The 22,770-nt window shown below is 39.1% G+C and overlaps 1 protein-coding gene across 1 annotated transcript in view; it reads right to left on the bottom strand.

Moving 5' to 3' along the window:
- LOC104124722 (guanine nucleotide-binding protein subunit alpha-14) overlaps positions 1–15,245 on the bottom strand; it is a 43,983-nt gene extending 28,738 nt beyond the window's left edge. Inside the window, exons 1-2 of the mRNA XM_009637091.2 lie at positions 15,236–15,245; positions 7,634–7,818 (exon numbers count right to left, since the gene is read on the bottom strand). Of these exons, the coding sequence (XP_009635386.2) occupies positions 7,634–7,818; positions 15,236–15,245 (195 nt within the window). The remainder of the gene's footprint in view (positions 1–7,633; positions 7,819–15,235) is intronic.
- Between the last annotated feature and the right edge of the window lie 7,525 nt (positions 15,246–22,770).

Below are 22,770 nucleotides of genomic sequence, written 5' to 3'. Positions count from 1 at the left end.
AATAAAAAGCAAAGTATGCAAGGAAGACCGCACAAGAAAACTTCATGAACTGGAAAAGTTGTCAGCAAGAAGAGTCACACAGCCTTTCACACAGAGAACATGCCTTTCATACAGCCAGTTGTGTGCAGATATCAAAAACCTCCAGCTGCAACACACATTTTTAAGCATCTTCCTCTCAGGACTGATTCAACCTCTGGCTCCTCATGCTAAACCCGAAAATGCAGGCTTTTGTGTTGCTTTAAACATTATTTTCTTAGAGCTTTTGACAAATCAGTCATTAAAAACTGACAATTTATTGTCTCTTTCTGATTGAGAGTAATGTTTTTTCCTTATTCTGCTGACTAAGGTCTCTGAGAGATGAACTCTGGCTAATTTTGTTGTGACAGCTACAGACGTGAACTTGCCAGATGGAACAACAGAGCCAGAGGTGTATGCTTCCATCCTGACTCTGATGCAGAGGCACCAAGTTCTGACAGAGAAGCCAGGTGAGAAAATGAATTGAGCTGCAGCAGCCTTTGTACAGTGACCTTGTCTCAGTCTCTATAGCAAAGTTTTGCCACTTTTTCTCTCTCTAACCCACAGCACAGAGAATAACTGGACTCTGCTACATCTTCTGCATCATTAGCAGAGTTATTTACCAAGCTTCCCTTGATTTCAGTTGCCAATAAATAATGCTTTTTCAGCCACAAAGGCGGCAATGGAATTATTCAGTTGTTACGAAGGAAGGAGTATGGGGAACAGAAAGGATGTTTGGTCTGCAGAACATTAAAGTCTGCTCTGAAAAACCAAAAAATCTTAACCACTTGTACATACCCTTTTAGTATTTGCCCTTATATGCAACCCTTCACTTCAAACTACAAAACTAAGTCTGGAGACTTCACTTATGAGCTCTACATCATTAATTATTTTTTCCCATCACCACTGCCCTTCCTTTTCATTATCAGATCACTTCTTATCTGCATGTATTGTTTATGCCAGTAAGATTTACTTTACATTGTAAAGTAAGAGGAGAACTAGGAGCAATGAATTCACTTCCGGCTGAAGGCCTTACGCCCTATCATTCATAATGCACTAGAACCAAGCCTGGTTACTTACATGCTGTGTGCTTGTCTATTTTTGTGTGTTATGTTAAATGCCGCACAGAAATTGCACCTGTAAAGTTAGAACATTTTAGATGAAAGGACATGTCAAGAGAAAAAGCCTCAGTGAATTCCAGAAGATACAGATAAGGCATTTTCTGGAAAAAGTCTAACGAAGTATCAACTCTGAGAAGTACCTGATTTTGGTAGATCCACTGGTGTACCTCAGGCCAAACTTTCGTATCTATGAAAATATGGGCCCCGTTATTGGTCAGAAAACTTGTAACTTTTCTCACTATGAACTCAGTATCCACCAGTATTTACTTTTCTTTAAAACAACAGAATTTAAAGTATAGGTGCACTTGCTAGTATTTTAAAAGAAAATATGTTCCTTCTAAAGAAGGAATTATACACCTACCTCAAAATTCAGAAGGCCTAAGAAATTAAAAATCACTGCTATCACAAATGCAACTCAGGGACTCAAATAAGTCAGTTTAGCCCATACTTTCTTGAAAATCCAATACATACACACAGTCTTTCTCCCATCCTTCACTTCTCTGCCAGAAAGCTTAAATGCATGTGTTTTAAGACATACTTTTTTTTTTTTTTTGCTCTTCTGCTTGTGATATTGCTCCAGTTACCATTTTTTACATGTTTTTTTCCTAAAGCATCCAAAAGGCATTTATAATTAGTTGAAAAAATTGGAAAGGTTAGCTCCATTTCTGGTAAGTTAAACTGTCTCCCCTAGTGCAAAAGACCAAAAGCAAAATGAAAATCCATAGAACTGAAACACAAAACAAAGGAAAAAAAAATTTGAACTAAATAACAAGAAGATGACACAAAACTTGGAATGAATTAGTGAATAAGTTAGAAGGAAATCTCTGTTACATTTCTCATAGCTCTGAGACTTTAAAAGGTAAAGAAATACCTGAAGATTTCTAATCAACAGCCAATTATTTTGAAGAACAATTCAATATAGAAATTTCACTAGAAAACGGGGAAGTGGGTAGTTAGAGCTTGCATTCTAAGGAAAAAAGAAAAAGGGTGTCAATATTGCTTTTGCATCTAGGTCTGTCTAGAAACGAGGAAGAGAGTCTGCCAGAAGCCCAGAATTCTAAATCTACTAAAGAAGAAAAGGAAGAAACAAAAATAAACTCTAAACCTATCCAGTCAGATTTATTTAAATCCAGTGTGGCAGTGCAAACAATGACGAAAACCGCCTCTCTGGTATTGGCAGGGATAAGTAAACGAAATAGATCCCAGTATTCACCCTCAACAAGACGGCATGGTAGAGAAACTCAGAAGTTTTTTAAGTAAAAGGAAAGCATGGTCCATACATTTACAGGCCTGTACAGCACTCCCATAGGTCTCTTAATAATAATTAGTAACTAACATTATTGTTTATAAGCACACGCTTTTACTGTGACATACCAGAGTAAGAACTCCACCACTGAAGGCTGTGGTATTACTGGAAACAGTCCCATTAGGGGTCTGGCAATTATTAAATACAATAAGGCATTCTGATGAATGTGACTGTAAAAAAACCAAAACAAAACCAACAAACATGCATACAGTCCCAACAGCACACGCACATCCCATGTGTGGCAGGGAAGGTTGTCATCTAAGAAGTGGAGAATTTCCTTCCTGACTTCCATGTGGAGAGCAGTTAATTCAGCATTAGCATTTTTTATATTTGCTCATGTAAAGCAGCACACAACTTTAATCCCCCAAAGTGGATACTTAATCTCCTTGCTCTTGAATGAGGCCATGTTCTCACTCAAAAAATAACTTCCAAAACAAAAAATATCAAGAAAAACCTATACCCTTCCAGGGAGGAAGGAGAAGGTCTGACAACGTGTGCCCAAGTGTCTAAGCGTATGGTGCTACACACTCACGCATGGACAGCTAAGTCACATTTTGTGACTGAGTGAAAGTCAGTCCCTCCCAACGGTACTTTGAAAGGAGCCTCTCCTCTGTTGATTCTTTGCTTTTACTTCAGATGGGTTACTTGGAGAAGCTTTCTTCTTTCTCTATTTTTAACTGTCTAGCAGCACTAAACTCTCTGAAGCCAAGAATTTCAGCTTTTTAACTTCAACCTCTCTGTGGAATTCAACTGAAATCAGACAGAAGATCCAAAGACAGATACAATTAGTCTGCTCACTTAAGTCTAATTTCCATGGAAAATCAGACTGAAACCTCTGTTCAAGAATGCCTAGACGCAGACTTTGCACACTGGGCCATAATTAAATGTGTTTATTATGAAGAAGGATATGTTTTGGAGAGTTTTGAATTAGTGTCTCTATAAAATAAACTGCTAAAAATACATCTAGACTGTCTATAAATTCTAGCCCTTTATCACCTGCATTAATGATAGCATAATAAAAATCAGTTACCAAAGTACTGCATCTTTAAAGTCAAATACGATTGTAACAAAAAAGTACTGTTAAAAGCATAAATAATATTAATACCATCAGATTACTCTTAAAATAAAGCACCTGCTATGAGCAATGGTTTCTCTGCTAAGGTTTAAAAAAATGAAGAAAAGAAAGAATTGCATTATGTCATTTTCCACATCTTCAAATTCAAACACGCAATGCAATCAACCAAAAATTACTTTTCACTGTGTTTTCCATTTGTACCAGCTACATGGCTTCCTTCAATAATTCTCAAATCTCATCTTACTGTACTTGTCCTTTTGCATTCCCCTTTTCTGACATAAGTTAATTACCTGTCCTGTAAAATTCATTTGGCATCATAATACTTCTTTTGTTCAGAAAAATACTAGTTTTGCTGACACACACTCATGCCAGGGCAACTTTTTAAGACAGAGGGTTACTCAAAGCAAGAAATGTTCTGGAGATGAAATGTGATGACCTCTTCCTGAAATGCATTTTTACACAGTATTCTGTTTTTCTCCTTAGAAAAAAAGTAATTGTTCATACTGCTACAAAGATCTGTTGTTAATTGCAAACATATGCACTGTCATCTTACCAGGGTATTTTAAAAAACAAACCAACCCACAACAACAGGACTGAATTCCTATTCTATGACCCTCATCCTGAACAGCTATAGAAAAAGGTCTTCCCACTGATTTAAGTGTATTTTTTTTTAAATACAAATAAGTTGAAATTTCTAATATTGCCTTACGTGCAGAATAAAAAGAGTGATTCCTCTGCGATATAGGATACATGTTAGTTTGGAAGATGAAGGATAAGTTTCATTGAACTAATATTTTAAAATGTCTGTTGCATCTCCAGTTCAGATGGGCTTAAACAGCTTGTTTCTTCTGCATATTTGTAATATAGCAAACACTAACATAATGCAGAAAGATGTGACTGACCAACACAGACAAGCAACCAGGAAATATTTTAAAATCTGCTTTTTAAGACTGATGTATACTCACAAACGGAATGCTGCATTTTCCCTTCCTCCAATGTTACCTGATTTCTACCTCCTCCTGTTTGAGGTTTTCTTTTCCTACGCTTTGACTTTAAGCTGATTAAAAAAAAATTCGGACAGTGAAAAAGAACTTTCACTACTTCTCAGCTATCAGCTGATTTTTTTATTGCTCTGTGCCTCACATGTACATTCTTTTTTTCATTTACTTAGCTTAATTTTCACATTAACTTAATCACAATTTCTCAAAGAAGCCAAGAGACAGGGTGCCATTAACTTTCATCTTGCATTCTGGCAGTCTCTATTATCATATGGAAAGGAGAAGTGTTTGTAAAAGTAGTTGATTCAAGCCCTCACACAGAATGACCATCCTCAGAGACTGCAAATAATGTTGTACTGGTACTAACTGGCTACTTAACCAACACTCAATTTACCAATTGCCACTCTATGACATTGAAAAAAAAGTGACATATAGATCATAATTATTACTTCTTCCACCCTCTCCCCCCCTCCAACTAGCTCACCTCTAGCAGCAAATTTTATAACAGGAAAAGGCAAGGTTTATAACAGGAAAAAAAGGAGAGGGGAAAAAAAAAAAGAAACAATCATTTCCAAAACTGTGGGGGTTAGATAGTACTACAATAATTCCTTGAATTATTAGGTTCCTAAAAATCTGCAGGATTTATGCTTAAAATATACCCAAAACATGCTATGATACCCTCCAACTTCAAATTGAGTATGAGGCAAAGTGTCCCAAAGAACACACTACCTGAAATTAGGATAAAAATTCACTGTTCAGTTAAAGTTAAACGTCAAGCATGACTACACAGAGAAGTACTTCATCCAAGCAACTTCAAACCAGTACAAAACAAAAAACCCTTCCCATTTCAATGCAGCACCTATAGAAAATCAGATCATTTAAGTACTTGCAGTTGACAACAGCAATAAGAAATCTCTTTAAACAACTTCTATAAAACTTGTCTTTATTTGTAAACATCAAGAGGATTAAGAGGCCCTTTTGGACAATCTAGCCATATGTTATGGCTAGTTATGGATTTTCACACAGGTCACACTTACTGGGAAGAGACAATCTATTCTCCACTACAAAAACATGAAATGAAAATATTCAGCAGGCAGAGAATTCCAGGACCCACAGAGCTGGACCTGGACCTGGTCAAAGCACAAACTGTATACAAGAAAAACAAAAAAAAAAGAAACAACAACGAGTGAAAGAGCCCGAAGGAAACAAATTTTTCAGGGAAAAGAAGGCATGCCATGGAGAAGATGGACATACTGAAATGTGGAAGAGGACACCAGACGATTTCTGTATGGTCACCAGACACACCTTTGCAATATGATTATGGCAGCAGAATCACCACTCTGCTGGTTATCACTGTTGCTGTCAACTGTTTTTCATTACAGGCTTAAGATCCTTTAATGAAAGGCAATTACAAGATGTATAGTACTCCACATTATATTCATCACCTAAATTAAAGATTAAAATGCAGTTGTCTCCTGCAAAATGACTGGGGTGAGGCAAGGTTGTTTTCATGTTGTGTCTCTCAAGAGTTTCTCTGTGTGCAAGCAAAAATGACTCTGCTTTGTAAATGCCACTGAAGCTGAGCTTGCCAAACTGCATTCTTACTGCTTAGCACTTTGTTACCTTTAATAAAGAGGCACAAGACCAAATTCTGCCTTTCTCCAACAACTGTAAAATAGCGTTATAATCTTCTGAATCTGAAGACACTGGCAGCACAGCTATCATCAAGAACACAATTTAGCTGGAATAGCATGTTACGGGAATGTATCCAGCTCAGCTTGCAGAGCCCAGAATGAGAAAAACTTTGCTGTATTAAGTCTTTGTCTTTTGCTCTTAATCAGAAGAAAAGAAAAAAAAAAAAACCCAAACTCAGTAAGAGGTAGCGCAAATATATTTCTTCAAATAGATTCTGATTATCATAATTTTTCATCAAAATATACACTTTCGAATTAGGATGAAGTATATTCACAATCATATTTGCTGTTTCTGTACCTGCTGCCTTCTTAAGCCTCTAAAGGTGTTCTACAAACAATTTATTAATCCTCAGAATATTTTTCTTATGTAGGAAAGAATCACCCTAATACCTCAGCTCTCTGAAGTCTAGAATTTGTTTCTGCTGACACATCTGTTCTTTTGTGATAAAAAAAAAAATTTTGATTTACCAGTCCTTTACTTTAAAAAACATTTTCTATCTCTCTTCTCTACAACCCTGAGAACAAATAACACAAACCAACTTAAATAATAAAAAATCTGATCACAAATTTTTCATATTGTTTATATAGAATCATATTTTTTGAATGAAAAGTAGGCTATCAACTGTATTTTCTTCATACAGTACTTTAGTTAAAAACCCATAAGTTTTACAAATTACTTCTGCCTTGATACTTCCTACGCAGTCCTTCCTATCTTAACTCTAAAATTTAGCCAACTGGATATCTCTCTTAATTTAAACGAATATCACCCAAAAATTTGCTTATATATTCTTCATGGTACTTCAGCAACTGATGCAATGGATGGATGCAAAGAACGCAACTGATTTAACTAAAGAATAATTTTTTTTTATAGTTCTATAATCCTAAACACTGAAACAAAAAATGTAATTGTATAACATATCTTGAAACTACAAAATGCTTGGGGAAGGCATTCTACGTTTTCAAGTTATTTAAGTACATAAAGGTTGCTAGCAAATCCATAAAACAGCTCTACAAGGTATGTTTAAAAGCACACCAGCATCAAGCAGATGCAGATTCCCCTACAATAGACCCAAATTCCTCGTTCTGGAGCTCTAGTGACAACCCAGACTCTCTGTGTATTCCTGTCATGCACAATCTAACTCTACAACTCAGATTCCAAAAAAACCATGTATTTTTTTGGCACTTATTACCAGCTTGCAACTTTGAAAATTCTCCCTTCCTAGCCAGCTCCACCTCATTCCCGTTCACCATGACCCTCTTTCCACTAGGAACTCCTGTTCTGTAGAATCAGACAGCAGCGCACCGAACTCCCCACAAGACATATAGATTTTTAAGGTTCTGCCTGTAGAATGTTATCACATGTAATTCGTGTACAGACTGAAATTTCATGGGCTGAAAGCAGAATTTTCTTTGTACTGGCTTACCTCATTCTCTTTGGATGTGTACTGTATCTTGAGAGTATCCATGGCTCTGATCATTGCTTGCATGGCAGTAAATATGTTCTGGTAAACCAGTTTTGTGAAGCCTTTCCTGTCTTCTTCTGTGTAACCTGATCCGTGAATAATCCTCATTTGCTTAATGAATGTACTCTTGCCACTTTCTCCTGTGCCTGGGGGAGGGGGAAAGAGGAGAGAGACAAAAAGGATTGTATTCGCAAATCCTGGCAGTTGAGAACATTTGTAAATATGGATACAAGTATGTGCAATTTATCTGAGCATGCATAAGAGTCACCGTTAACTGTAGTATAATTTCTGGATTTTCCATTCTCTATAATCCATATTGTTTTAGTCAGAATATTTGCATTTCTGGGTTTGGAAGGGGTTTTTCTGTAAAAGATATATATAGAAGTATCTTATCATAATACATCCTACAATGTTTAATCTAAGGATCCTGTAGGTAGAAGTAAGATTACAAAACAAGCAAGGTACATGAGTACAAAAGAAAGACATTTTGTTTGTGTAAGGATCAAATTCCTCAACATTGAGAACTTTGCACAAAATTTATGTATGTACCATTTACGCCTTAACAATAATGCCTGCACTAATCCTGAGCTTGGAAAAGAATTTCATCATTAGGCCACATTACTTAGTTTCACATTTCTACTGATTCTTATCTAAATATTGATTGAAAACATGCTAACTGAAATTATAAAAAATACATTCATTGCTGTCAGCTGTTATTGATTCCATTTAAAAAACCCCTAACAAACAGATATTATAAAATCATATATGAACTTGCATTATTCATACAATATTTTGCATGTACCTATTGCTTTAAGCCCATTTACAGGACATAACAATGTATTTCCTAACATTTTTCAGGACATAACCCTTGTTCTTCTGTTCTTTCCTATTAGTGTTACAACAGAAAAATGTCTATACTGACTCCTATCAAGGGTCCATTCAGGCAGTGTCTTATCTCCAATCAAGTTTGTAAGTGATGGCCAAGGTAAGAGTAAAAAGAAGGGCCATAATATATGACAATTCCTCCACAAAACCCTCCCTGCATCTTAAAAGCTAGGACTTAGCTTTGAAGTTCATTAGCTGAATGCTACCTATTTGGTAGCCCTACCATATCTCTCAAGTACTTGGGCATGTCTCTCCCTAAAGCCATGGAAACTTTTTGCATCCTCAACACATTTTAGTAAGGATTTTCAGAGCTTTAACACCCAAGATGCCTCATTTGTTCTGAGCCTGGATCCACCAGCTTCATTTCTGTTTCTTGTATTCAGTAAATCTTCCTCCCTGCCTTCTCCACACACTCTTGATTTTATACAAACTTTGTCATATTGTATTGGGTCTATGTGGCAAGGTTTGGTAGCAGAGGGTCTTCTGTGAGAAGATGCTAGAAGCCTTCCCATGTCAGACAGAGCCAGTTTCACAGGGTCCAAGAGCAACCCTACCGCTGGCCAAAGCTGAGTCCATGTTGGTAGTGCCTCTGTGATAACATATTTAAGAAAGGGTAAGAAAAGCTGTGCGACAGCTGCGTGAGAGAAAAGTGAGAAAATGTAAGAGAAGGAGCCCCGCAGACACAAAGGTCAGTGAAGAAGGAGGGGAGGAGGTTCTCTAGGCACCTCTGCTCTCTACTTCAGAGCAGAGATTCCCCTGCAGCCCATGGTGCAGCCCATGGTGAGGAAGGCTGTCCCCCTACAGCCCATGGAGCAGATATCCACAGAGCAGCCCATGGAGGACCCCGTGCTGGAGCAGGTGGACATGCACTGAAGGAAGCTTCAGCCTGTGGAGAGCCCAGGCTGGAGCAGGTTTGCTGGCAGGAGCTGTAGCCGGTGGGGGACCCATGCTGGAGCTTGTCTGTCCCTGAAGGACAGCACCCCATGGAAGGGACCCATGCTGGAGCTGTTTTGGAAGAACTGTGGCATATGGAAAGGACCCATGTTGGAGAAGTTTGTGAAGGAATACCCTGTGGGAGGGACCCTAGGCTGAAGCAGGGGAAGATCGTGCAGAGAGAGGAGTAGCAGACATGAAGTGTTATGATCAGACCACAACCCCTATTCCCCATGCCCCTGTGCTGCTCAGGGGGAGGAGGTAGAAGAGTCAGGAGTGAGGTTGAGCCTAAGAAGAAGGGAGGGGTAGGGGGAAGGTGTTTAAAGATTTGTTCTTATTTTTCACTGTTATGAATTAGCAATAACTTAAATTAATTTCCCTCAGTGGAGTCCATTTTGCCTGTGATGGTAACAGGTAACTGATCTCCCTGTCCTTATCTTGACACATGAACTTTTTCATCATATTTTCTCCTCTGTCCTGTTGAGAAGAGGAGTGATAGATCAGTTTGGCAGGCACCTGGAGGTCAGCCAAGGTCAACTCACCACACATATAAACCTTCAGCTGTACTTCTTCTAGGTTGAAGAGTCCTAGCCAGGTCAGTTCAGTTCGCACCTGGAAGACACTCCATAGCTTGATTGTCCCTTTGACCCTTGTTGAAGCTTTCTCAGTTCTGTTTACCTCTGAGATATACCTAGAGTACTTCAAATACTAAGGTGCTGCCAAAACTTAGATTTATGAAGTGGCATCATTGTGTTATCTGTACTGTAAGTAAGGAAAAGACAAAGAGAGTGGACATGCCATGTAGTTGTTTTCCATCTGCATTACTTTATACTGATCTACAGTTAACTTTACCTGCCATCGCAGTGTCTAGTCTCGTGACATCCTCCTGCAACTTTCAGTCATCAGTCTTCCTTACAAACTTGACTAACACTGAGCAGAAAAAAATTCTCTTGTAATTGCCCAACTCCTTTCACACCACGCCTTTCATTTCTCTGTATTTCCTGTTATTCAGCATCAGCGTGATGTGACTGAACAAATACACTCCTATCCCACAGCACTTTTACGTGAGAGGGTCACGGACAGCCTTTTCCTGTTCTTCCCCAACTGAAGGATGGTACAGAAGCAAAAAATACCTGTTATACTTTCCTCTTAAAAGCTTCACTGTAATTTTTCAGAAGTTTAACAATTAACTCCATTCCCGCTGAGCTATAGGATTTACTTCACTTCTCCACTAAGAATTTACTGCTGGTAAGATAGTATTTCCCCTAACAAACTTTCAATAATTTACACTTAATACCACTAGGTGTCGAAAATGTATTAGCACAAAGAGGAAAGAGTTCCTCTGAACATTGCATCTTCAGATAAAACAAAGCAGGAAAATGCTGTGAGTGCCCACTTCATCATACCTTATCTCAGTACCATAGCAGATCACAGTATGTCTTTAATGAAAGACCATGCAACTGCAGGGGTCTAACCATTAAAAGTAATAAGAAGCAAAACTCAGGGAACCTAGAAAGTGTAATATGTTATCACGTTATTACTCGTATATCATAGCCATTTTTCTGAAACATCTCCATCATCAATTCTTACTCCATGACCTTCTTTTGTATTTTGCATCATCCGTTGTGCACTTCCTTTCAAAGCTGTAGGTGTCCCTTAACCAAGCCCACGGTGTTCAGCAGTCCTTCTCCAGGACATTGCTAGCCCAGAACTGCTCTCCAGGTAACATTCATCAGAAGAACAGTGAAGCAACTTTTTAATCAAGCAATAAGAAATATTTAATGGTTTTGTCTGTAAAAAGATTAATATAGCTGTTCTTTCAAGAAATGTTTGTGATTTCTTCAATTTTGGCATTGTATTGGTTTACTTGAGAGAGATGGAACATAGAGATATGCTGGAAAAGATGCAAAACAAATTCCTGGAGCAATTTGTTTCAGTGAAATGCTGATGTTACATTATGTATTGCAGCCCTCAGAAAACCAGTCCTGGCACATCAGCTTTAAGAATTCAACATAAATACAATTCACTTTAAAACCAAACCAAAACAAACCCCCCCCACAAGCATTTTTTCACCGCCAGTGGAACCCTTATATTTGAGAGGAAAACACTGATTAATCCAGGTTGAATTGCTGGCCTGAATTTTTATATAACTCAGAACAAACAGTCCTATCACGTAACAGCAGTGCCCTCTACTAATGCTTAAGTTAAAGAAAAACCATTGTGCAACTGCTAACTTCAGCGTCAGGGATATGTAACAATGCCATGAAATTAAGTTTAAAAGAAAATCAAAGCACTATGTATCTAATTTTGGCTTTTAAAGAAAGATGCTTTGTTCCAAGCCCCACAAATGCCAAAGGTAGATGGAGCCAGGTTTGAAGAGATCATCATTTATAATCCAAGCTAGAGTTCTTCCCTGCATGTATCCAAATTAATTTTTTAAGAAATTTGAGGTTAATGTTTTATTATTATCCGATCTGATCTAATCTATATCAACCTACAGGAACTTAAAATTGCCTATTCAAGTCATTTATAAAGTGGTACAAAATACACAGGTAATAAACAGAGATATCCTGCTTTACCCCTTGACCTCTCATAATCCTGAACACAAGTTGATTTAAAAGCTTTGTGCTCCCTACCCTGACCTTAAGTAGAGTGCGCACCCTTCTTTCTGCATTCTTCCTTCCAGCAACTCTTTATGGGCCTAGCTCTGCCCCTTGTTATAAACCCAGAATACACGGTCTCTGTGCAAATCCAACAATTCATGCTCTTTGTTTCTTCATTCCCATAGGCTATCTAAAAAAATCTTCAGAGCTCATTAGTTTAAAATTAAACAAGGGTTTTGAAGCACATCTTGACAGAGTACCATTTTACAGCATGTTAAAAAGTGGCAGGGATTTCAAAAAGAGTTTGAATATGGAGTAGTTGTGCCAATATGCATACTTGTGAGATATTAAGCTAAAGATAACTGCATTTCAGGATGGAACTGCATATACAATCAGATTTGGACTGAGTATGTTTTAATTAAAAGAGTTGGGAAACAAATAGAGTCACAAATTGGAACCTGTGTTTTAAGACTTCAGGTGGTGGGGCTCAAGAAAATGGAGCACAATTTTTACATTAGGAATAATAAAAATGGTAGTAGGGTAAAAAAAAAAACCAGGTAGTACAGAAAGTGTAGCTAACAGAACAATAAAATATTGACATATTATATACCTTGGAGGTATATATTCCTAAGTGGCATTTTAATGCCACCTATTCCGGAAGCATTAGAGAATGGGAGGCTTTAAAAGCAGTCTGTTTGCAGTGGTGTCCAGCGACAGGACTAGGGGCAATGGATGCAAACTGAAACACGAGAGGTTTCAGTTGAATATGAGGAAGAACTTCTTCGCTTTGAGGGTGGCAGAGCACTGGAACAGGCTGCCCAGGGAGGTTGTGGAGTCTCCTTCTCTGGAGATATTCAAAGCCCGCCTGGATGAAGTCCTGTGTAGCATGCTCTAGGTGAGCCTGCTTTAGCAGGGGGGTTGGACTAGATGATCTCCTGAGGTCCCTTCCAACCCTTACGATTCTGTGATTCTGTGTGATTCTGTGAAAACGTGGCTGTATACCTCCAAGGTGTTGGAATTCTGTCATTACAAGCAAGTTTAAAATGGCTATTTGTGTAAAAAAAAAAAAAAAAAAAAAAACCAAAAAAAAAAAACCAAAAACCTCCAAAAAAACCCCATAAAAATGCCAAAAAAACCCAGGAAAAGTGTATTTTATTCCTCAGTGACACTTGTGATAAGCACTTGCCCAGAATACACTTAGTACATTTATCTTCAGGAAATAATCTGTTGAATCATTACCGCCAAAATATGGAATACAGATTCTAATGACTAGGTCAAGAGACAGAATATTCTCAGAAGGTGAGATGCAAATAAGTTAGTTAATGTCACATATTTATTCTCCTTCAGTCACTTCAAGTGTTCATTTTTCTTCTCTGCTTTCAGTTACTGACTGCCACATAGGTAAGTGTTACCTACCCAAATCCATATTTGCAATTAAAAGACATATTGGAATTTTGCCAATTAATTCAAGAAATAAAAAATATCTGGTTTGGCCATTGTCTCTTTTGCCCTTAACTCCTCCTTCGCCTGTCAGCTTTATTTTCCAAGTCTAATATCTCAATTCTTTATGGAGAAAACAACAAGTTATTAAAACAAACAAACAAACAAAAACCCCAAGTCCCCAAACAACACAACTCTGTGCTCTCTTATTATTCTAAGGACTTTGTGTGTACAACCTGATTACATCAATGAGCAGACTCTGAATACAGGCACAACAAAACTAGAAGGCTGTAATTGCTAAGGACAGAGCAAAGGTAACTAACTAGCTTTGTTACCCTACTACCATTAAGAACAACGCAACAGCAGCTTTGAGCAGTTCAAACAACTGAGATCCGGGTTGCTCCTCACCATCATCAGCTCCCAAACGGTGATGTTATCTTCATCTACAGTATAGACCTGTCCCCACATTCACTTCCACTTGCCATACATGAATAGATGTAGGTCAGTGAGCAAGCAAATATATTTCATCTGTTGCTGCATAACAGGTTTCACTCTTATCCTGGCAGCTGTGTCTCACTCACTCAATAGCTCCAGTGCTGGTAAGGGCCAAGTCACTGGATATCTGCATGAGCAAGCCTCCCGGTCCCAGCAGAAGCAAGAGAAGTCCGTTATTACCTTTCCAGTTGTCCCTGTTGTCAAGCATGATGAACACAATGAAGTCAAAATGCCACAGGTAAAACAAAAAGGTAACGCATAGGGTCATAAAAGTAATGTTTGATGCCATCTTCAGACCAGAATCTAGTATTAAACCTCTTCTCCAGTTATGAGTGGCTGCTAGAAAAGGCTCACTGACAGAATCATGTTTATAGCTATAGCTGACTTACCAGCTCTGCAAAACTCAGTACCCTTGAGCCTCTGCTCTCAAGCTTCTCTAACAGGCCACATTTCTCACAATCTTTATAGAGAAAATAGCTATTTTTGTTACAAAGAATAGACATTTCATGGGCAGAATTTATTATGAGAATAAAGATACCAACATTTGGTAATTACATTAGGAGATTTGCTGCTTGCATTAAAACTAAACTGTATTTAAACAGGACCTTCAATATTTTGTATTGCAGTTGTTAGGCTTGTTCAACTGAACGAAGGAAACATCTTTCTGTAACTGTAGGATTAACAGTTTGATATACAGAACTCAATGGTGCTAGTGCACAAATGTGGACATAACAAAAATGGCTTTCAACTAAATAAACCTGACTTACAGAAAATTTACAAGGTTAGAGCAACAAAGAAAAAATTTTTTAAAGACAAAGAGGCAGAAAAATTATACAGGATGAAATTCTGTTTATTTCAAGGAGGAGATGCAGCAGGAGAAAAGAATTTTTGAGGTTTATCAGAAGAAAAATCCTCAGAGTCATTCAGCAGTCTTGGAGGATAATTCTGCCCATTCTGTTAACTTCTTTCATGGAGGTACCATATTAAATGCTGAAATGAGCTTTACAATGTACTGCACATAGTCACACAAAAACAAAGCCACAACTGTTTCCACTACTACGAGGCAGGGACAAGACAGTGTTTTTAATGACCTGGGGAAAAGCCAAAGCAGATTTTATCTCTACAACTCATACACAGTTTGTTCTTGTTTTCCAATAGAAATGTAACCCAGAAATAAAATGTGTTTTCACTACTCTTGTTCACTTACCAATCACCATTCCCGATATCTGTGCCCAGCAATATTTTGAAGTATTATGTGTTGCTTTTTACTAACCAAAAACCAAAAAAAAAAAAACCCTCCATAAATATATATACAGAAACAAATTTCGCGGAAGTGGGGGGAGGGAACAACCAAAAAAACAACCCCCAAAAAACCAGCAGCTATTTCTGATTCTCCATTCATATTCTGTAGGATTCAGAACCATCTTCCAAATCTGTTACCAGGGAAACAGCTCTCATTGATTCTAAAATCCCACACGTTAAAAGCACATTCTGGTGACTCTTCCCCTGCTGATGACAGGGAACATGATTAAGAATAAGAGTTTTGCAATTTCCAAAGTTAAATTAACAGAGGAAGAGGCTCTAAATATAGTTAATAATAACCATCAAAAGCTCTGTAGTGAAAAAAAAAATACTTTTTTTTTTACTGATTTGTAAGTCCATATGGACTAGTACTATGCATATAGCTGAACGTCTGCTTCTGCACTGGCACCATTTGTTTGACACCTACATAACTTACTATTTCAATGTTATTTCTCCTATAAAGGTGGAAGTGACAATATACCTGCAAATAAGCCATTCAATTACAGGACTCTTAGAAGACAAGAAAAAGTTTAAATACATGATTTTTTAGCGAGGAACAATTACATAAAGGAAAAATTCTATAGCTTATTCTGGTCTTCTGTGCTATGAAAGCGCAGGATCAAGTTAGTCTTGATTCCATTATTCTAAGTCATTCCAAACACCTCGAAGCAAAGCATCAGAGCAAAACCAGTATTGGAACCAAAACTTACAAGCTCTGGTTAAATCCTCCAAGGTTTTGCCCATGGTATATGAGGCTTTGTAAAAGAGTTCACATGCTTAACATGAAAAAGCTACCAACTCCCCCCAAAAAAGCATTTGCTACTGTTGGAAATGTTAATACTAAAAGTATTTTTAAAATAAATTTACTAAAAAAATGGAAAAGGAGATCACAAGATGCAGGCACACGTGTGTGTGCACGCATACACACACACACACGCATGCAGAATGGCGAGGGCTGGAAGGGACCTCAGGACTGTGTCCTATAAAACTGATAATAGGACCTGTGCAGGCTTTAAATAGTGAACAAAAGAATTTTTCAGGAACACCTTCTCTCGATGATTCTGTGCTTCTTCCTGTATTGCACTGGGGAGCCCAGAACTGGACCCAGCACTCCTGGTATGGCCTCACCAGCGCCGAGGGGAGGGGAAGGCTCACCTCCCTCCACCTGCTGGCAACGCTCCCCCTAATGCAGCCAGGGTACAATTAGCCTTTGTGGCTTTGTTGCTGCCTTGTGTTCAGCTTGGTGTTCACCAGGACCCCCAGGTCCTTCCTGCAAAGCTGCTTTCCAGCCAGTCAGCCCACAGTAAATGGTCCCTGGGGTTGTTCCACCCCAGGTGCAGGACTTTTGCACTTCCCTTTGTTTAATTGCATGTGTTCCTGTCAGCCCATTTCTCCAGCCTGTTGAGGTCCTGGGGGTCTGGATGGCAGCATGACCCCCTGGTTTATAAGCCTCTCCTCCCAGTTTAGCTTCATCAGCAACCTTGCTGAGGGTACAGCTCTGCCCCATCATCCAGATCATTAATGAGGATGTTAAACGGGACTGGACCCAGTATTGACCCCTGGGGTACACCACTAGTTACTGGCCTCCAGCCAGGCTTTGTGCCACTGATCACCACCCTCTGGGCCTGGCCATTCAGTTTTCAATCCACCTCACTGACTGCTCATCCAGTGCATCCTTTATCAGCTTCTCTGTGATGAGCTTATGGCAGACAGTGTCAAAAACCTTAACTGAAGTCTCAGTAGACAATATCCACTGCTCACCCTTCATCTACCAAGCCAGTCATTTCATTGTAGAAGGTTATCACGTTGGTTGAGCATGACTTCACTTTAGTTGATTGTCTTAACGTGAAAATGGTTTCCAGGATTAGCTGCTCCATCACTTCCCCAGGGACTGAGGGGAGGCTGAGCATCCTGCAGTTCTCTGGGTCCTTGCCATTCTTGAAGACGGGGGTGACATTTGTTTTCCTCCAGTCCTCAGGCACTTCTTCCAGTCACCATGACTGATCAAAGATTATTGAGAGTTACCTCACAGTAGCTGTTTCAGATGACATTCATATGCTCCTACCACTGACTTCAAGCTGACTGCAACATAAACACAAACTAAAGACAGACTTTCTGTAACACTTCCTCAATGCTTATTGCCCAGTGTTTTTACTGCTGCAGCTATGATTCCAAAGCTCATTGTAGGTGACTGACTTGAGCAAAGACAACCTTACAACATTAATGTACTAAGCCTGGGGACACGCTCATTTGCAAGTATCATGTGCTGGGGGGGGAGGGGGAGAAGTCTATTTGAGAGTCTTTGGTCATTAGAAAAAGATAGCAAATTTGCTATCATCTCCTTAAGAATGTACCTGCTCTATGATCAAATTTAGAATTGCAGTAAAATTCCCAGTAAACACGTTACTGAAAGCCAGTACACGGACTCATTTCAAGCTGTGATGGAGCACAAAACGCACTTAAGCATAAAATGCTCTTTCATAACAAATCTCAGGATGTGCGTGTCCCTTTACAGCCACCTCACTCCATAAAAGGCCACATCCTGCCTTTGACTTACATGGGTGGCTCTTACTCACTTCAAAGGGAATTTAGTCTACCTAGTGATGGACAGGATATAGACTTAAATGTTTGTAAATATTTTAAGCAAGTGGTAGTCTGAAAACTCATCTTTGACTGAGAAACACCGTGCTAAACAGGGGCAATCTGAGAATTTGTAGTTTGCCTGACCCTCACCCCAGACTGTTCCTGCAGGTACTGGCAAATAAATGACAGGAGGTTTCCACATCAAGCATGCTATAACTGATGTGACTAGAGTATCATAAAGAGATGCAAAATGCGGCAAATAATTATTAAAAAGGCAATACACCTATGCTAGTGCTATGTATTTTTTTTTTTAATAATTAACAAATAACATTGAATACGAAGGTTCTTTTACACCATATAAAATGACTGATACTGAAGTTAATTCACTTATCACCTCATCACCAAACTCAAAAGTAATGGAATGGCAAAACACCCAAAAGTTCTAGTTCTGAAGTTCATGTGGCAAAGATCTGAAAATAAGTGTGATACAAGATTCCAGAGAGATTTATTTCAATGCTGAGAAAGAAGCTTTGTTTTAGCACCACATACAAAATTAAGAAGCTGAAAAAACTACTACCAGCAAGGCTCTACCATTCAGTGATGAGATTTGAAAGAGAAAGATCTCTCTCTAAATGTAAAGGAAAAAGATAAGAAAGTAAATAGCAAACAGAGTGACTGACACAGCACTCTTCCTGAGCCTGCTTGCCCCCTCCCTCCTTCTCTCCCTCTCTCCCTGCCTTGCAGTCTCTTAGATGCCCTTTCTCTCCACCCTCCCTCTATCCCTTCCCAGTGTCAACTCTCTCTCACATGTTCCCTCCTGACCCCCTTCTGGTCTCCTCCACACCCCTCTTCCTTTGTCCTCAGTTTAGTTAGCACTTTTGGGAACACAGTCTTCACAAAAACCCAAGCAGACAACAAATAAACGAGTAGTGAAGACCCAACAGGTATTTACATGTCGTACCATTTTCTTCCCACTCCTCATCCTTCTTTTTTATTGAGACTGTGTATTTTTTGGTTCTGTAGGCTTCTAGCTACATTTCTGTGCAATCTGCCAGGCAAATACGTATTACAAACTTCTATTAATCCCAAGAAATAGAACTGTAATGTAAAAGAGGCACCAAATAAACCCACTGTAATTAAAACACATTGAAAACCAAGGTACACCAAGGTACGTGATGAAGGCAAACTCCTTTACCCTATCTAGATAACAATACATCTGAACATCTAACAGGACAGCCTTCCTATTGCTTTGTTTTCTGACAAGTCCAATACTCAGTAGATCATTTTCCTTGATCCATTCTAATATTGCACTTTGGCCAGCAGCAGCACCAGCTTATTCCCAGTGAAAAAACACTGATAATCAATATCTTGATGTATCTTGATGCAGTCCCAAAAACCTCATTTCAACAGCATTCTATGGAATAAACATGAAGGGGCAGCTTCTTTTCCTAAAATCTTCCAAGCAATCACCTTCTAGCTCTCTATAGTGTACTACACTTTTTTTGGCTACCAAAAAACCCCCAAATAATCTGGGCTCCAGTATTCTTACTGTTAACAAAAAACTACATATTAGAAGTTCTGACACACAACTGAAGACCAGACACCACCTTTCAAAGCTCAGCACTCACTCTTGTGCTGATCCCTCTTCCTTAGATTCCTTCCTCCACACTTGGGATTCTGGGCACTTCCTGCAAAACCCAGATGTTCTCCTCCTCCACAACGAAGGACATCATAACAACATCTCTCATGCAAGAATGGAATCTGTGAGAATGAAACTCCCAAAGCGCTGAGATGTGCTGCAATAGGTTGAATATGAAAATGCTTCTGAGTCTTCACATTGGACGCTGGTGTTCAGAATTAAAGTGGCCTTAGTTCAGTTTAGCTGTATTCCCTCAGGTTAATCCTCCTGCCCTCACTGGGGCAGTAGGAGAACTCTGCTGTGACAGGTGATCCTCGAATCTTCAAAACTTGCTCCTGCCACCCAGCTCAAGGCAACCCATTTCCATTCTTTTCGACACCAAGCGATCTCTGTGTTGCATTTGTGCACAGCAGGTTCAAATGTACAGGTTAGAAAGATAAGTGGGTATTTCTTTTCTCATTTCTGTATGTTTACGCATCTCCCCCTCTCTCCCAGAGACTAAATGAGAAAGCGGACAGAAGAAAACTACCCAGCCAAAACCAGTGAGTCTCACCACTTCTGTGAGAGGCAAAAAACGTGGTGGAGGTGTGGAAATAGCCTGTGTTCAGCCCCAGAACAAAACTGGAAAAACTCTCTCGCTCTTTTCTGGATGGACTATCCAGACTGCTGGAAGCAGCTGGCTTCAATCATGGGAAAAACAAAACAAACAAAAGCCCCCAAAACACTCTACTTCGCCTGTAATGCTGGCAGATACACTACTGTAGAATAATTTCCTACACAATGCAGAAAAGCTAGTCAAAAAGTGGAAAAAACAGTAGTAATCTAAGGAGATTATCAGCACCGACTAGTAGTTTTTAATTTTTAAATATTCTTCATATTCTTTTAAAAAATGGAAAACTCCTAGATGAATAAGAGAATCTAAGCGTCACATCATTGAATAGTTTAACAAAAATGCAAATGAAGATAAAGCTGCCGTAGTTTATAATTACAAGCTTTACACAGGAAGACTGAGACAAGCACTCAGAGAATAGGCAGGCCTGAGCAAACCGGGTACAGTGGCACAGAAATGCTCCTCCACTTTGCAACAGTCTTGCTTATTTCTAAATTGTCCCTCATGATTAAAATATTACTGAATAATAACAATCAGAGAAATAACATTAAGGAACTAATTTGAGCTTCACATACTGAGGTTTCTCAGGTTTTCCCCTCACCATTCCTCTTTCTCCCAAACTCATCCAATGACTGTTAACTTATGCTTTTCACCTATGAGACAATAAAAATCATTCCATTTCTTCTTTGATGAAGTATATTAGCTTCCAAACATGCTTGTACTAGTATTGCTGGAAAAGCTACATCTGCTAGTTACTTTTATCTGCAATATTCACACCCAATCGAGAAGTCAGCAAATTTTATCTTTTGACTTTAGCAAACTGAAGTTTATTCCTCTTAATTGTCGTAACGTCAACGGAGACTACAAGAAATCATTCAACACTCCTACACTGCTATTTAGTTTCCTAATCCTGCCCCACCTTCCTCTCAGACACCGTCCTCTTTCTTCCCTTTCTGCAGGGAAGCAGGCTGGGCCAGGCAGCCTGCAAACCTGTGTCTTCCTCAGGTGTCGTATGTTCCATTTCCCTAGGCTGGCAATGAAGAAGTAGCTGTGCACTAGTAAGCAAATCTCTGTGGTCTACAAGAGCTTCAGAGACAATCCAGGGCTCCACATTCCACTACGCTAAACTGGGACTATGCATCTGACAGAACAGATGCGTATTTAAGGAAAAACAACAAAATGTAAACTCTGATCTTTTCTTTGAACCAAATTTCCCAGTTTCCCTGGATTTCTCAATCTTCACAGCAGGTAACAACCAGCTGTCAGCAGGGAAATGCATCCTTAAACTTTTTATTATTTTTCATTTATTTTAAAAGGTGCTTTTTGCACCAAATAAAAGGAAACAATGAAACAGGTTCCTAATAGAAAAATCTTTTGCAGGATGTCCTGGATGATGGCGGTAACAGTTTATATTCTTGGTGTTGTGTGTTTAATAGGAAGTACTGTAACAAGCAGGAACAAAAATTAAACACAAGAAAAAGCTTGCATAAAAATGACAAAATCCATCAGACAGGGACTCCAAATACATGTTCTTGTCTTGCTAGATTACACTCTGTTAGCGGAAGGACTGGGTCCACTGGAAACGCATGTGCCAAAACAAACTAGTGAAATGCCTCATCTACTACAAACGAGTAAATGCTAACAAGAGTCATCCTCTGAGTTTCACCTCTTCTACAGTCTGTACAGAGTTAGCTTTGATAACTGCTACAAGACAACTATTTCTTGTATTCAGTGGTAGGACAAACTTTTTCTTCACAAATGTCCACCCCAACACTTTGAAACAGATTGTAAATTAATCATAAAATCCCTATAATCCTGAATCCCCTCACTCTCAATAACAGCAGAAAAAAAAACCCTAACAACTAATAATGTAGTTATTAATGTCATTAATGTAGTTCCTGAAATCCACACCTGAATTCTAAAGGCAGAAGCCTTCAAAAACCAGTACAACCAATGCATGGCTTTGCTTATGGAAACAGAACCCCTTCCCTGCCTTGTCACAACAGACATGTCAAAGCTGAGTGCCGGTCTTCGAGGAGTCACTGCCACGGCGCATGGAAAAGCAAGGGTGGAGGGGATGGCTCCAGTGCTGCTAATTCATATGCCTGTACTCATTAAGGGCAGGGAATGCATATGACTTTTTGCATTAAGAACTTAGGCTGTCACTGCAGCTACTCAGCAACTTCTAAACATTTTTTAAAGAATTTAGAACTAACAAGGCATGCAAGTTATTAAAGCTGGCAAATGCATGACTGCATTTTGCAACACCACTTTTCAATTTGCTTAGCACATGCAACGCCCACCTCACTTTTTTTTCCCCCGCAAAAAAGCTGTAATCTCAACACTTCCTTTCCCCTTTCTACAAGTTCACTGACAGCAACACCCACCTTCTGCATTGCGTAGAAACACGGCTACTAAAGCTGATCAGCAAAACTTTGCCACTTGGTCAGGCAAGCCACCACTTGTGCACCTGCGAGAGCCAAGCAGAATGTAAAACCCACTGCCTAGCGCACCAGCATGGCAGTAGTCCCCTGCTCCTAGAACATGTGGAAGCTACCACCACTAAAATGTTACGTGCACCTCCTTCCTTCCCCATCCACACCATACA

The sequence above is a fragment of the Egretta garzetta genome, unplaced genomic scaffold (assembly GCF_000687185.1).
Source record: "Egretta garzetta isolate BGI_Z169 unplaced genomic scaffold, ASM68718v1 scaffold334, whole genome shotgun sequence".
In the NCBI taxonomy this organism is placed as follows: domain Eukaryota; kingdom Metazoa; phylum Chordata; class Aves; order Pelecaniformes; family Ardeidae; genus Egretta; species Egretta garzetta.
The sequence above is the reverse complement of the archived record's forward strand: the minus strand, read 5'-3'. Positions and strand labels throughout refer to the sequence as shown.